This window comes from Astatotilapia calliptera, chromosome 23 (assembly GCF_964374335.1).
Source record: "Astatotilapia calliptera chromosome 23, fAstCal68.1, whole genome shotgun sequence".
NCBI lineage: Eukaryota > Metazoa > Chordata > Actinopteri > Cichliformes > Cichlidae > Astatotilapia > Astatotilapia calliptera.
In genome coordinates this window covers 10200525-10214380 of record NC_137443.1, presented here as the reverse complement: position 1 = coordinate 10214380, position 13856 = coordinate 10200525, and the positions used below count along the sequence as shown (strand labels likewise).

Below are 13856 nucleotides of genomic sequence, written 5' to 3'. Positions count from 1 at the left end.
GTGAGACTGACCTCTTCTCTTTCTCAGCTCGCTGCCTCTTCACGTCCTCGTACGTCATGTTCAGAGCTCGGTGGATTTTCTGTCACACAGAGCGTTTAGTTTTCTCATTTAGTTTTTCACAAACATGAATGAATTATATAAAAGCACTCAGCTGAGATCATCCTTCTCTGACTTACCTGTGAGGTGTGCAGCCAGTACTTTAGGTTCTGACGGCGGCGGATGTGTGGCAGAACGAGTCGGTAAAAACCATGTTCGCCTGCCAGAGTCAGCAAAGCGCCGCTCACGCCGACGCACAGCAACACGAAGAGTCCGGAAAAGTGGCTGATGCCCATCTGAAGAGTCTGAGAGAGAAGGGAGTGGCGATTACTTATTTACCACATTTCATTAGTTCCAAATGGAACATGCTTAACGCAGAAGATAAAAACATAAGAACCTGTGCATGTTTAAAATTGTAAAGGCATTGAAAAGAGCAAAATATAAAACTAAAATAAACCAAAACAAAAAAACACCTGATGAGTGCAGGCCTGTGCAAACAAAGAGATTTTGAGTCTGTTTTTAAATGGACGCACAGATGTAACTGATCTAAGGTCAGCAGGCAGCTTGTTTTAAGAGCAGGAAGATGTATTTGCCCTGTCCTCTGTGCCTGCAGTGTGTCAGCAGCTGGTTTCTTGCTGTGTTGCTAACTGGTTTCCTGTTGCCGACTGCAGTTTGTGTTATGTTTTTTAATCTGCCTTTATGAGGTTTGATAGCTGTGTCTCAGAGTGACCAGCAGGGGACAGCATCTGCCCACCTGAGCACAGTCAGAAAAAATATCCAGTCCAGATCTGAAGTGTCCAGACGCCTCCTCGTGTTGTTCTGTTGGCTTTGAGAAGGTTGAAATAAAATACATTTCATGAAAGGAACAGGTGGCCACGGCCACACAGGTGTGCTGCTGTCACACTGACCTCAGTAACGGCGAACACACGGTTCCCACACGGAACCACTTTGTACCACTTGTCGTGCAGCAGGTCCATGTAACCATCGGATTTGTACCTGCTGATGAACTCGGAGACATTGGATGTCAGAGGAGAATTCTGAGGGAGGCCGATACCGTAACCTGGAAACAAATAAACAGTAAACAATAAAAACAACAAACGGCATAAACGGCAGTACATAATTTGTTTCTCTATCTGTCCAGGAACTGCAGAGAGAAATCAGACATTTGAGCAGACAGATGTTATTGAGCATAAAAGAAAAAACAAAACAAAAACACGACACACAAACAACAAACAAAGAAACTGTCAACAACAATCAATAACAGGCGATCAGGCTCATATTACAGAAAGCTGAACCTCAGAGGCTCTGAGAGGAAGAAAAAACATCAGAAAGGTGAACAATACAAACAGCAACATCAGGCATTGTTCATGTCTGTTTGTGTGGAGTGAGCAGACGGATGTCTGAGCCAAGAACAGGAAGTCGAATAAATCAGGAGAGAAAACCACGGACCTGTTAATTAAGAGGTCTAAGCAGTAATTATTCTGGAGGATGACGCGAAGTCTAATTAAACTAAAAGAAAATCTTAATTATGGTTCATCTGAAGGTCAGAGCGGGAAACTTTTACTGCTCATATTCAAATTTAAACTTTATTCACGTTTCAACCCAATGTTTGACCTCATAGAGACGAGTCACTGTGCTGATCTACATAATTTCCTGTCAGCTTTGGTTTGTAGGCCTGCCTCTACATTGGTCTTCTTCTCCATCTAAATCTGGTCCTACACTGTGATGGCATCAGCCACATATGGGTAAAACAATTCCATTCGTTCACTTTATTTATTTGGTTTGCAGCCACTTCACTAATATGATTCATTAATCATTTTACCTAAACATAACACTGATATTACAAAGCATGCACATAATAGCATTGTGTGGTTTTTCTAAAAATGTTTTCTGTTATATTAATTATGTTTTTCTTTCTTTGAGTTACCTGGTGTGGGGCAGTAGCTGTTTCCTGTCTGGGCAAAAGGCGTGGCTAAAGACTTTGAAAACAAAATGCCTGCTCAGCAGGACCAACAATGTTCTTAACAGAAACAGGGATGTTTTAGGTTTACTTATGTTATTCTGTGCTTAGTTAGTATTAGTGTTTGTTTTTGTTTCCTTCCTATTGTGTGTAAATGGTTTGGCTAAACCCTCTTGTGTCTTGTAATGAGGTCAGTTTGTGAGTTAAGTTGTGTCCACTTTGTTAAGGTTCTGGAAATTACATTTTATAGAGTTATATTTAGTTGACCTCTTTTATGGGCCCTCTAATTATATTTTTGAATTTTTTTAAACGTTTTTTTGAGGGTTAAAATAAAGAAAACCAATTTTGAATATATTTTTTCCTGTGTCCTCTATGCCTTGGCTGCTTGGTCCCTCACGTACACCCACCCATCTTCCGTGCCTTTTGTCAAATCTGCAGATTCAGTTTGTCCAAACAGCTAAAAAAAAAAAAGAACAGTGACGCAGGACTGGTGCAGACCCTCAGTAAATGTAAACCTGAAACTATGAAAGTGAGAAACAGATGAAACTAACAGCTGTGGACTCTTTATTTCCATTATTTATTAAAACTGTTTTTATTGTGTGTGTTGAGGGATCACGTAAACTTCAGCTTCACTCCATGGATGGAACGATTTCATGTCACCTTTTTTCTGTTAGTCGCCATTTTGATAATAGTGATGCTGTATCAGAGCACCAACAGTGAAGCATTCATCTTTCTCTACAATGACTCGACAATTTGGCTTCAGACTCAGATCAGTTTTTCTGTTTCTTGTTATCTGAAGCTTCAGGTCACCTGACGAGTTTCATAGTGCTGGCTTGTTTTCTGAACTTCTGAACTATGATGTTTACACCCCTCAGTATGTCAAGGTTGTTTGACTGATTCACCAGCTGATCTTTAAATCGCTAAACTATCACACAACTTTGCTCCTCTCCTCTGATTAGTCCAATTAAAAGAAAACACTGACAGGAAGTCACCTAAACAGAAACAGCAAATGTACACTTTGACCTGACCGAAACACAGACGGAACACCAGCAGTATTGCTTGCTTACCTTCGATGGCAAACGGTTTCCCGACTGTCGCCAGTTTGCAGTCGGCATCGATGGAGACTTCGTAATCCAACAGAGCTTTGTCCATGATGAAGGCATCGAGCTGAGGAGGATCTGTCCTTCAACACAGAGCCACACTGTTACTACGGAAAACTCCAAAACCACACACACAGACAATGATGCACGTCATGTCTTCCTGTTTTCTTCTGACGTGTTTCCAGTCCGAGCCTCTACTGTGCTGGGATGTTCAGTTTTAATTATGATCGGCCTATCTTCATCAATCACCTACATATCACAGTATCAGTAATTAAATCGTATCTTGACCCAGCGTTCTTAGCTACTTATAAGCCGATCTTTAACCTTCCTTTCAGTAGTTGTCAAACAGCTTAAAGATCATCTGCAGAGGAATGGCTTGGTTAAAGAGTTTCAGTCAGGTTTCAGAGACCATCACAGCACAGAAACAGCTTTAGTGAAGGTTACAAATGATCTTCTTATGGCCTCTGACAGTGACTCATCTCTGTGCTTGTCCTGCTAGACCTCAGTGCAGCGTTCGATACTGTTGACCATAATATCCTATTAGAACATTAGAGCAGAGGTTCCCAAAGTGGGGGGCGCCATTGCAGGAGGGGCGCGGTATGAGAAAAAAAAGAAAGAAGAAGAATGCTTGGACACTTAGCATTTTGGACAGGTTTTTGACGGGGCTCCCACACAAATGCAAAGCAGAAGATGAAACTTAGCCAAATATGTTTCCAAACCAACTTCCTTCCAAGCCAAATACTAGAAAATATGATGAAGCACATCTTGCCTTTGGCTTCACCTGCATAAGTGCCAAAGTAGGTCTCCCCGACAGAATTTGTTTCCCCTGCGTCGGGAGCTCGCGCTGGGTTGCCCAAATCACGGACAAAAAGTATCCCATATTCGTGATTTTTAGTTCACAAACACTTCTTATAATGACTAACTACTCCTGACGTTTTGGAGATGTTAGCTCTTTATACAGTAAAGTTACAGTGGGATACAAAAAACATCAGGCTGATTCTGCCACAATTTCCCCTCCCTGTCCAAATCACAGTATCCCACAGTTGAACCCATTTTGCACAGAGAGGCATTTTTTGAAAAATGTATTGATAGCAATGTTGAATATTATTACACAGGAAAAAAACAACTACACATAAAATAATTACACCATGACGCCTCAGGCTTTCTAAATGGAGGAACAGTAACTGCGTGTGTATTTGTAAGCGTGTAAAAACTGCAGATAGTCAGATTAACAGTAACAGTATTTTGTCTTTATCCGCCATTGTAGAAATTCATCTCATGTAAACAATAATGTGGCGCACAGTGTCACGTGAAAAAAGGCACATACCTTTGTCGTTATGGGTGTGTGTGGTTGGAGGATGTGTTTGTGGTGGGGGTGTGGGAGATTTTCTTGTAAAACAAGGGGGGGGGGCTAGCAAAAAAAGTTTGGGAACCACTGGATTAGAGCATGCTGTAGGTATTACAGATACTGTGCTGCAGGGGTTGAATTAGTGCTGCAGCTGAGAGGTGGTAAGTGACGAAGTACAAATACTTTGTTACTAAACGTCAGTAGAAGTTTTAGGTGTCTGTACTTTACTCAAGTAGTTTTTTTTCTTACTTCTTTTTACTTTTACTCCCTAAAATTTTAAACAAATATCTGTACTATCTACCCATTACATTTTACAAAAAAGGCTTCTTACTTTTGGTGTAACGCATTTGGGGAGAGTTTTTAGTTCACGTCACTGTGAGCCTTCAAACATCAAACTGATTTGAGCCTAAATAAAAACACAAGAAAATCCTGTTCGTTTATAAATCATCAGAGGATGTTCCATAAAAAGAGACGATGTCTGTCTTTCAGAATCTGTCAGAATTGAGCTGCTCAATGGTTTCCATTTTAAAATAAGATATATATGCAATCTAAACTAAAAAATACATTTACTTTGTGTTCTTGGAAGGTTTTCTGACATTTATAGGAGGCAAGGTTTTGTGCTGCTGAAAACAGATGTTATGATGGTATATACATTAATTGATATTAATAATTCAGTGTCCCTCAGATTATTGGCTAAGAGTACTGGCCCATGTACATTTTAATTAGATTGTGAAAAAAGTTTTTATTTTCATATTTTTAAATATTAATGAAGTTTTTTTAACACATTATTTCATATTATTTCACTCTTAATCTGAAAACAAAAGCCTTGATATTCATAAGGTCTAGTACACCCCATACCCCCCACACACTTCAGCTCCGGACTGGATGCATTTCCTGCTGCAGCTTCCATGTAAAATAGGGATGGTGCCATCAGCCTTCATTAAGCTGTATAATTTAACCAGTTCATCTGCATATTTTAATACAACTTCTGGAGACTTACTCCAGATTTTTCTCTGTGTAAAACAAACAGCAGTGGATGGAAACAAACTGTACCAGAGTCACTGCTGCTGTTGTGTTATCAGTGTTTCTGCTTAAAACTGGGGGCTGCATGGGCCAGGCTTTATATTCATATGCTGCTTCTAAATACATTTGTATTTCAATTCTGTTTTTCAGTCACAAATGTGGGTGAAACACTTGCGTTTACATTTTTTAACACATTGGTGAGCTACAGAGCCATGCATTAAACGAAGCATCAAAGCAATGAATTCATGTCCAGAATTTTTTTAATCCAATTATTTCAATTACTTAAGATAAGATAAGATAACCTTTATTAGTCCCACACGTGGGAAATTTGAAACTGGTTACTTGATGAATTGCTGCAGTGGTTTGGATCATATCTATCGAATAGATTGATATGAACAGATAGCCATTTGTTCATGTAAATAGAGAGTCCTCTTCACATACTAAGGTTAATTATGGAGTTCCACAGAGTTCAGTGCTAGGACCAATTCTGTTTACATTATACATGCTTCCCTTAGGCAGCATCATCAGAAGGCATAGCATACATTTTCACTGCTATGCAGATGACACACAACTTTATCTATCCATGCAGCCAGATAGCACACACCAATTGGTTAAACTGCAGAAATGTCTGAAAGACATAAAGACCCGGATGACCTTTAATTTTCTGCTTCTTAATTCAGATAAAACTGAGGCTATTGTACTCAGCCCTGAAAATCTTAGAAATATGGTATCTAACCAGATGCTTACTCTGGCCTCCAGTAACACTCTGAGGAACCTTGGAGTCATTTTTGACCAGGATATGTCTGTTTCTTCTTCACTCACTTTCATCACTCTCAGTTCATACAACTCTCTGCATTACACCTCTACGCTTTCTGTCTCCCCTTGCTCTCTTCCATCTCCTCTCAACCCCTTCTTGATTCCTGTTGAATGATTCCTTGATTCAGAGATTTCTTCCAATTAAAAATGGAGTTGTTTGTGTTTGGCCATAAATAAAATTAGAAAAACTGAACTGAGTCTGGTTTCTCTGTTAGAACCAAGAGAATCAGAGCATAACCTGCGGCTGAATGTTGCTCTCTTACTTGAGGGTGGCAACTCCTTCAGGTGTGGTCGGCTCGTTGAAGCGTCTCATGTATTCGTGCATTTCTGGAAAACTCTTCTTCATGTAATCCTCCGCACTGCTTTCCCTCACTGTCCCAAAACGAAAACCCTGTGACGGATGATGCAGCTGCACACACCAACAAAGAGGAGGAAGAGGACAAGAATGAAGGACACACAAACAGAGGAAACAGCGGATGCTGCATATTCAGCTGAAACACATGAAACATCTGTGAACACATTTGACCTGAAACACCCCACAAAGCTGCACAGTAAAGGGCCACTCTGGCCACTCACGCTCACATTCAGTTTCATGTTTCTTCTTAGTCATGCTTTATTTTATAGATTACATCCAGAAATTTCCTTCACAGCCTCTTGATACACTATGAGGATAGGCGGCACCCAGAAAGCTGCAGGGCTTCACATATAAAATAAAAAGCTAATCACACACAGATGGACGTCCAATTAAAGCTCCCTGAGCTCCCAGCAGTGCCGGCTGTGCAAACACTGAGAGGCGTGCTTCATGCTTCAATCAGCCGCTGAATTAAAAGTGTAATTATGACAAGGCAGGTGATCCACAGAGCAAATTTAATCTGTAATTGTTTCAGGATGGAGAGCACAGAGTGAAAAGAGTCTGCAGAGAGTTCACAAACACAGATCTGACCTCGCCTGAACCAGCAGCACCACATTGCCTTTATCATGAGACTGAAAAATGTTTCACAGGAAAAACACTCGTGGTCGTCTCACTTCAAACTCACCGTCCATCCATCCATCCATCTTCATCCGCTTTGTCCGGGGCCGGGTCGCGGGGGCAGCAGCCTAAGCAAAGAGGCCCAGACCTCCCTCTCCCCAGCCACCTCCTCCAGCTTATCCGGGGGAATACCAAGGCGTTCCCAGGCCAGCCGAGAGATATAATCTCTCCAGCGTGTCCTGGGTCTGCCCCGGGGCCTCCTCCCGGTGGGACATGCCTGGAACACCGCGCCCAGGGGGCATCCTTGTCAGATGCCCGAACCACCTCAGCTGGCTCCTTTCGATGTGGAGCAGCAGCTGCTCTACTCTGAGCCCCTCCCGGATGGCCGAACTTCTCACCCTATCTCTAAGGGAGAGGCCAGCCACCCTTCGGAGGAAGCTCATTTCTGCCGCTTGTATCCGCGATCTCGTTCTTTCGGTCACTACCCACAGCTCGTGGCCATAGGTGAGGGTAGGGACGTAGATCGACCGGTAAATTGAGAGCTTCGCTTTTACACTCAGCTCCCTCTTCACCACGACGGACCGGTGCAGCGTCCGCATTACTGCAGCTGCAGCCCCAATCCGTCTGTCGATCTCCGGCTCCCTTCTCCCATCACTCGCGAACAAGACCCCGAGCAGCGGGAATGAGGATCAGCACCTCCAAATCTGAGGCCATGGTTCTCAGCCGGAAAAGGGTGGAGTGCCCACTCCGGGTCGGGGATGAGTTCCTGCCACAAGTGGAGGAGTTCAAGTATCTCAAACTCACCGTGTGACCGCAAATTTTGTGTGTGTGAGTGTGAAACTGATGGTGTCAGACCGGGCATGGTTAGAGGTGAGAAATGGTCGAGTTTAGTCGCCTGCTGTGTGAACACCAGGCTCCAAGTAAGACCTGGGCCTCTGTGTGAGATCTTATGCGGTGTAGCTTATATCCCCTGTTAGTGTTTTTCCTGCATCTTCATATTATTGTTGTTCCAGGATCACCATTGCAACTGACCAATTACAATGTGATGTCATAATTTGGAGGTAAAAGTCAAAAACCCCTTTGTTTATATAAAACTGTAAAAATTTCTTCAATAAATGGTAAGTGTTTCAAGTGTTTTTTTAATTTTAGTTTTATTTTTAGTTTAAAAAAAATTCCTATGTGTGGGACTAATAAAGGTTTATCTTCACTTAATTAATTCATACAATATAATAAATATATTGTCAAGTTAGGTTTCATGTTAGCCAAATTTTGCTAGTGATAGTTTTTAAGAGCATTTGCTAACTTCCTGGCTAATGATAACTGAAGGTTCAAGTTGTTCTTGCCCAACTTGGCTGAAAATTTAACTGGTCCTTGACCAACATTATTATAATGATGCAGGATGCTAATCTCCAGTATGAGCCCTATATGCTGAACCAAAGGGATGCTTCAGAAATGTTTTAGTCCCTCAGGATGTCCTGTTTGCACTCTCCTTGCTCTACGTGTGATTGGAGACCAGCTGAAGATCCTGACACTGACAGCAGAACCATGACAAAATAATCTAACCTTACGGTCTCACCTTGGCATCATGGATCCCTGAGACCTCCTCAAAGGTCTTCTCTCCCACCATGACAGCAGCAAGGTTGGCGGTGTAGCTGGACAGCACCAGCAGACAGAAGATGGCCCACAAGTTCATCAGGAAGCGGCCTGTCCAGCACTTTGGGGTCTTAGAGGAGACGGTGCGCCCGAACAGGATGGCGTAGCACAGGTTGAGAGCCGATGAGTAAGAGAATACCCTCACCCGGTTGCGCCCATGAGGTGTCATCCCATAAGGACTCTTCCACTCGTAGAGCGTGAGGAAAAGTGCAGTGATGTGCAGCGCCAGGAAGATGCCCACCCACATGGACCAGTGCAGGGGCCACATGAAGGCCCCGATGGGGGCTGCTGTGTCCTTACTGCGCACCAGGATGCCCAGGCTGGTGGAGAAGAAGGGCGAAGTGAAGTCGATCACCCGGCTACGGGCAGAATTTATGCTAAATGAGGTGACAGCCATGTCTGCCAGACCATTCAGGAGATCTCCCACCAGCCCGGTCCAGCGCCCTCCCTTCCAAGCTCCATACTTTCCGTCTCCGACGATGTAAAGGTCAAACTCAAAGCCTAGGTCCTCAGCCAGCTTCTCCAGCAGGTCTATACAATAGCCATAGCAGCACTTGGTGTAGTCTCTGGGCAGCGAACTGCTGTTCCCAACTGCCACTTCCCTGAAGTATCTCTCCAGGGTCTCTGAGCTGTTAGCGGCAGCATCCAGGCAGAATTGACCAGCCGGGCAGCTGCCCTCGTCGTCCACGTCCCGCGTGAACACGAAGGGATGTTCCACCAGGGTTACCACCCGGACCCGACTCCCTGCCACCGGCAACCCTGCTCTCCACCGGCCCCTGGTCCTCCCACCCATCCCATCCATCCTGTGGTGAGGCTTGGGTCCTTGCCACACTTGCTGGTCCTCCACCTGCAGCGAGCCATCCTCCCAGCTGCCTACTGTCACCCAGGTGGGTTGACCCAGTGCGTCCCGCCGCAGACTCCAGATATGGAATCGTTGCAGAGTAATAACCTCAGACCAATTCTGGTGGACTCGGACGGGACCGGTGAGTCCAGAGAAAGATGTGTTTGACAAAAACCTGCAGCAGAAAAAAAAAAGCGGGTTGCATGTGAGTGGGGGCAGGGCTTGTGAGCAGTGCTATTGGATCATTGTCTACTGAATTATCAGTTTTTAACTGAGAGCAGAAGAAAATGGATCACAAAATTATCAGTCAATAGGCTAATAAATAAATATGATGTATACTTTTCAAACATGGTCTCTTAATAAAAAATTACTTTCCCACCGGGATCAACGCTTGACCCCGTCTAACTTTAACCATAAAAACTAAATTTTTAATACACAGATGACCCTGATGTGTTTCCAGCTCTGATTGGTCAATATGATCGCAGACGCTATGTTTCCACCGATCATGAAGAAGTTTTTTGGTTCTACAGATAATGTAACTCATGAATCGCTGTATGGTAGGCAGGAGATTGGACCCGAAATGCAGGACTCTTAACCAGAGACGGGCAGTAACGCGTTACTGTAATCCGATTACTTTTTCAAGTAATGAGTAAAGTAAGGGATTACTATTGCAAAAAAAGTAATTAGATTACTCTTACTTTCCTGTTAGCACGCTGCGTTACTGCGTTACTAAAACCGTGACTTTTTTGCAAGAGTGTCTCATGACAATGACGTAAGCAAGTGCGACGTTCGTGGCAACAGCTGTGTGCAGATCAACAATGGATAATATGACGTGTGCGGGAGAGAGTACGACCGTGCAGCATTTAAAGCGTGGAAGTACTGACCTTACTTTGAGTTCGATTCCGTAAAAAGTGACAAAAACATTAGCGTCCGCTGTTCACTGCCTGGGAAGAAAACTTCTTTTTACAGCGAAAAAAACCCCCCTAAACTTCCGAGCAAGCACCGAGAGTAGGCTGCCACAGAATGGGAAATTCACAGAGAAACTCCCAGATCCTTCCACTGACCGCTGCGACACATCTGCACCAGGGCAAACCTCCCTCCGCCTGCCCCTCTCCTGCTATACAGGTGAAAATAGAGCAACAGGACAGCTGAGTCTTTGATTTTATTTATTTTCTGTTGTGTTTTACTTGCATCTATTTGAAAGACTGAGTGTAAACACAAAAAAATATTTTATTTTATGTGCTGGAATGTGCAGAAAATAGGTTTAAATGTTAAACAAATTTCTTCCAGTCAGAGAATATTTCATATAATTAAATATAGGCTTGATGCATAAAGTTAAAAGATTAAAACTAATAAAACCAGTTTTAAAAAGAGACTTTTTCATTTGATTACATTTTATATGATGGATTATGCAGAAAAAGTAGAATTGGGATGAAAGGTCTATCACTTTATTACCTATTCATGTTGTAAATCATGTTTTTAAAAAGTAACTAATTACTTAAAACAAGTAATCAGTAAAGTAACGGGATTACTTTGTTGGGTAAGTAATTAGTTACTGATTACTTTTTTCAAGTAACTTGACCAACACTGCTCTCAACACACCTGGGTGAACTCAAAATGCAGCTTTATTGCTGACTCAAGGGAAAATGATACAAAACTATACTGGGAAAATATAAATTAAACGCACAGAGAGGCACACAAGGGAACGGACAGCATGAGGGACTGAGGGAGACTCTGACATAAATACACAGAAAACTAACAAGGAACGTAGGAGCACACAGGGAACACAGCTGACACGAATCGTGATAATAATGAGACAGGGGAAGAGCAAACACAACATGATGGACACAGACAGAGACTATCAAAGTAAAACAGGAAATACACAGAGATGTAGACCGGAGAGGGAGAGAGAACATGAGGAGCATGACAGGCTGGGGAAAACATGATGGCACAAGAACTCACACAACCATATAAATGCAGACACCCAGGTGGAGAAACAGAAGGCAACAACACAGGGGGAATACTGAACAGAATAACGTAGGAAACCTAGAATAATCCTTAACACAATGCAGAAAATGACAAAAAGCACAGGAAACTTAAACCGCTGGGCCAAAATGACCCAGAACCATGACAATAACGTGATGTTTGTGTCAGAGATGGTTTTTAATTTGTAAATTGTCCTGTGTTTATTCTCATGTCTTTGGGGCATTTAAGTTTTCTGTGAAAGCTGTAAAAGGTTAAGTTAATGTGGAGTTTCATTGACAGAGCTCTCTGTGACAGATGTGAGCAGATATGCAGTCTTGAAGTCTTTAACCTTAAACAACCTGAACAAAGTTTAAGTGTTCTTAGATCCTCATGTTTGATGATTCTAACATTAAATGTTTCACTTCACATTTTACCTTTTCTTCTCCTGCAGCCGATAATCTGTCTGCTCTGGTTTTATCTCAGTCGAGTATAATTTAATTTACTGTGAATGTGTTTGATCTGCCTTTGTGAGGAATCCCGGTGCAGCAGCTAAACCTTTTATCCTTCTAAAACTTGCAGCTCTGTTTCATGTACACCACAGTATTTGATGCAGCTTTCAGAGTTTCCTGCAGCTCGTGTGCAACTGTTGGTTTTGGTATTTGACAAATTTTCGCTTTCACACCTTTTAGGAACTGATATTCTCATAGTAGAGTCAGTGTCTGTTTTTACTTTTTTTGTTCTATAATTTAAAAAAGTATTCATTTCATTTTTGCACACCAACTCTTGTGGTCATAAACTGTAAAATTATCTGTGTTCACATGTTTATAACTGAAAACTAAGGCAGACTGATGATATGTTTAACATGTTAACCTGTTTTAATGCAGGATTCACTTAAAGAACTGATTTCTCTGACTCAGTCAAATATGAGGAATCCAGTTTATCAGATTCTGCATCTAAACTTTGGACATCTAAAGAAAGACTGAAGATCTCATATTATTGTGTCCTGTGAAGAAGTAACAGATAAAGTTAATCTGAACAGAAAACACATCTTTAAACATGTCCAGATGTTTAACATAAAAGCTAATCATTCACTTCTTGACCCCACAAACAGCTGCCTTCATGATGCTGACAGAGGAGAAACAGCATCTCCATCTCACGTTCAATGTTAGAATAAAACTCCAGCAGACAAAGGGAAATGATCAGACAACTGAACCCAGAGCTGCTTCTGCTGGCTTTGAATCTAGGAGGACACCATTAGAAGATTGAACAAACATTAATGAAGCTCAGCTTTTAAATAAGAAAAAAAATAACATAAAAGTGCCCAATCATCCAGGTAAGAAAATCCCAAAAAAGTTGATGTTGTTCATCTGGACGTAACCACTGATTAGCAACCACTGATCAAAGACCATGAGTACCATTCACAGAGAGTTAGGAAATGGCTGCAATCACAGCATTGTAAGAGGGTGATTGATTCCAGTCAACTGAGTTTTTTTTCTTACCCCTCCCAGTTCAAATGCATCAGACTTCCTATCTGTGGAAGGCTGTTTACCTCAGCTGCCAATACTGGATGAGAAGCATTTGCCTTGATTTACTTTTTTTTTTGCCTGTCCAGCTCAGCACTGTAGCAATCAGAATTATTGTCTCAAGGCCAAATAAAATGCCCAACGGATTTATTTTTCCAAGTGGATCATTATTGGTCCACTAGATCTTTATTATTATTATTATTATTATTATTATTATTATTATTATTATTATTATTAATTTTCTTTTATTTATTTATTTATTTATTTTTGCTTTTAGGTTTTGACAAACACATGATTGAGGGATAGGAAAGGGAAAGACGTAGACTTAGAGAAGTTCAAGAAAAGGAGAGGGGAAAGAAAAACAGAGGGGAAGAGGGACAATGAGAAAAGACATTAAGAAGTCCACTGAATCACCTGCTGGAAGAAAAAAAAAGAAAGAAAACAAGCAAAAGAGAACAATGGAGACTACAGCAACAACCTAGATAAGACAAATATAAGTAATACTAAATAATAAATATTGAATGTTACTGAGCAGCACGCAAGACCGACAACGCACGGTATGCTTTGAAGCAGGAGCCAAGGAAGTTATAATGTGTGTCTGTGAACACGCTTGTATTCAAA

At 41.9% G+C, this 13856-nt stretch overlaps 1 protein-coding gene across 1 annotated transcript in view; it reads right to left on the bottom strand.

Annotated features, from left to right (window-relative positions):
- The window catches only part of grin3bb (glutamate receptor, ionotropic, N-methyl-D-aspartate 3Bb), a 64096-nt gene that overhangs the window by 5570 nt on the left and 44670 nt on the right, over positions 1-13856 (bottom strand). The window contains exons 3-8 of the mRNA XM_026158944.2: positions 8830-9922; positions 6547-6692; positions 3064-3179; positions 945-1096; positions 177-341; positions 12-79 (exon numbers count right to left, since the gene is read on the bottom strand). Of these exons, the coding sequence (XP_026014729.2) occupies positions 12-79; positions 177-341; positions 945-1096; positions 3064-3179; positions 6547-6692; positions 8830-9922 (1740 nt within the window). The remainder of the gene's footprint in view (positions 1-11; positions 80-176; positions 342-944; positions 1097-3063; positions 3180-6546; positions 6693-8829; positions 9923-13856) is intronic.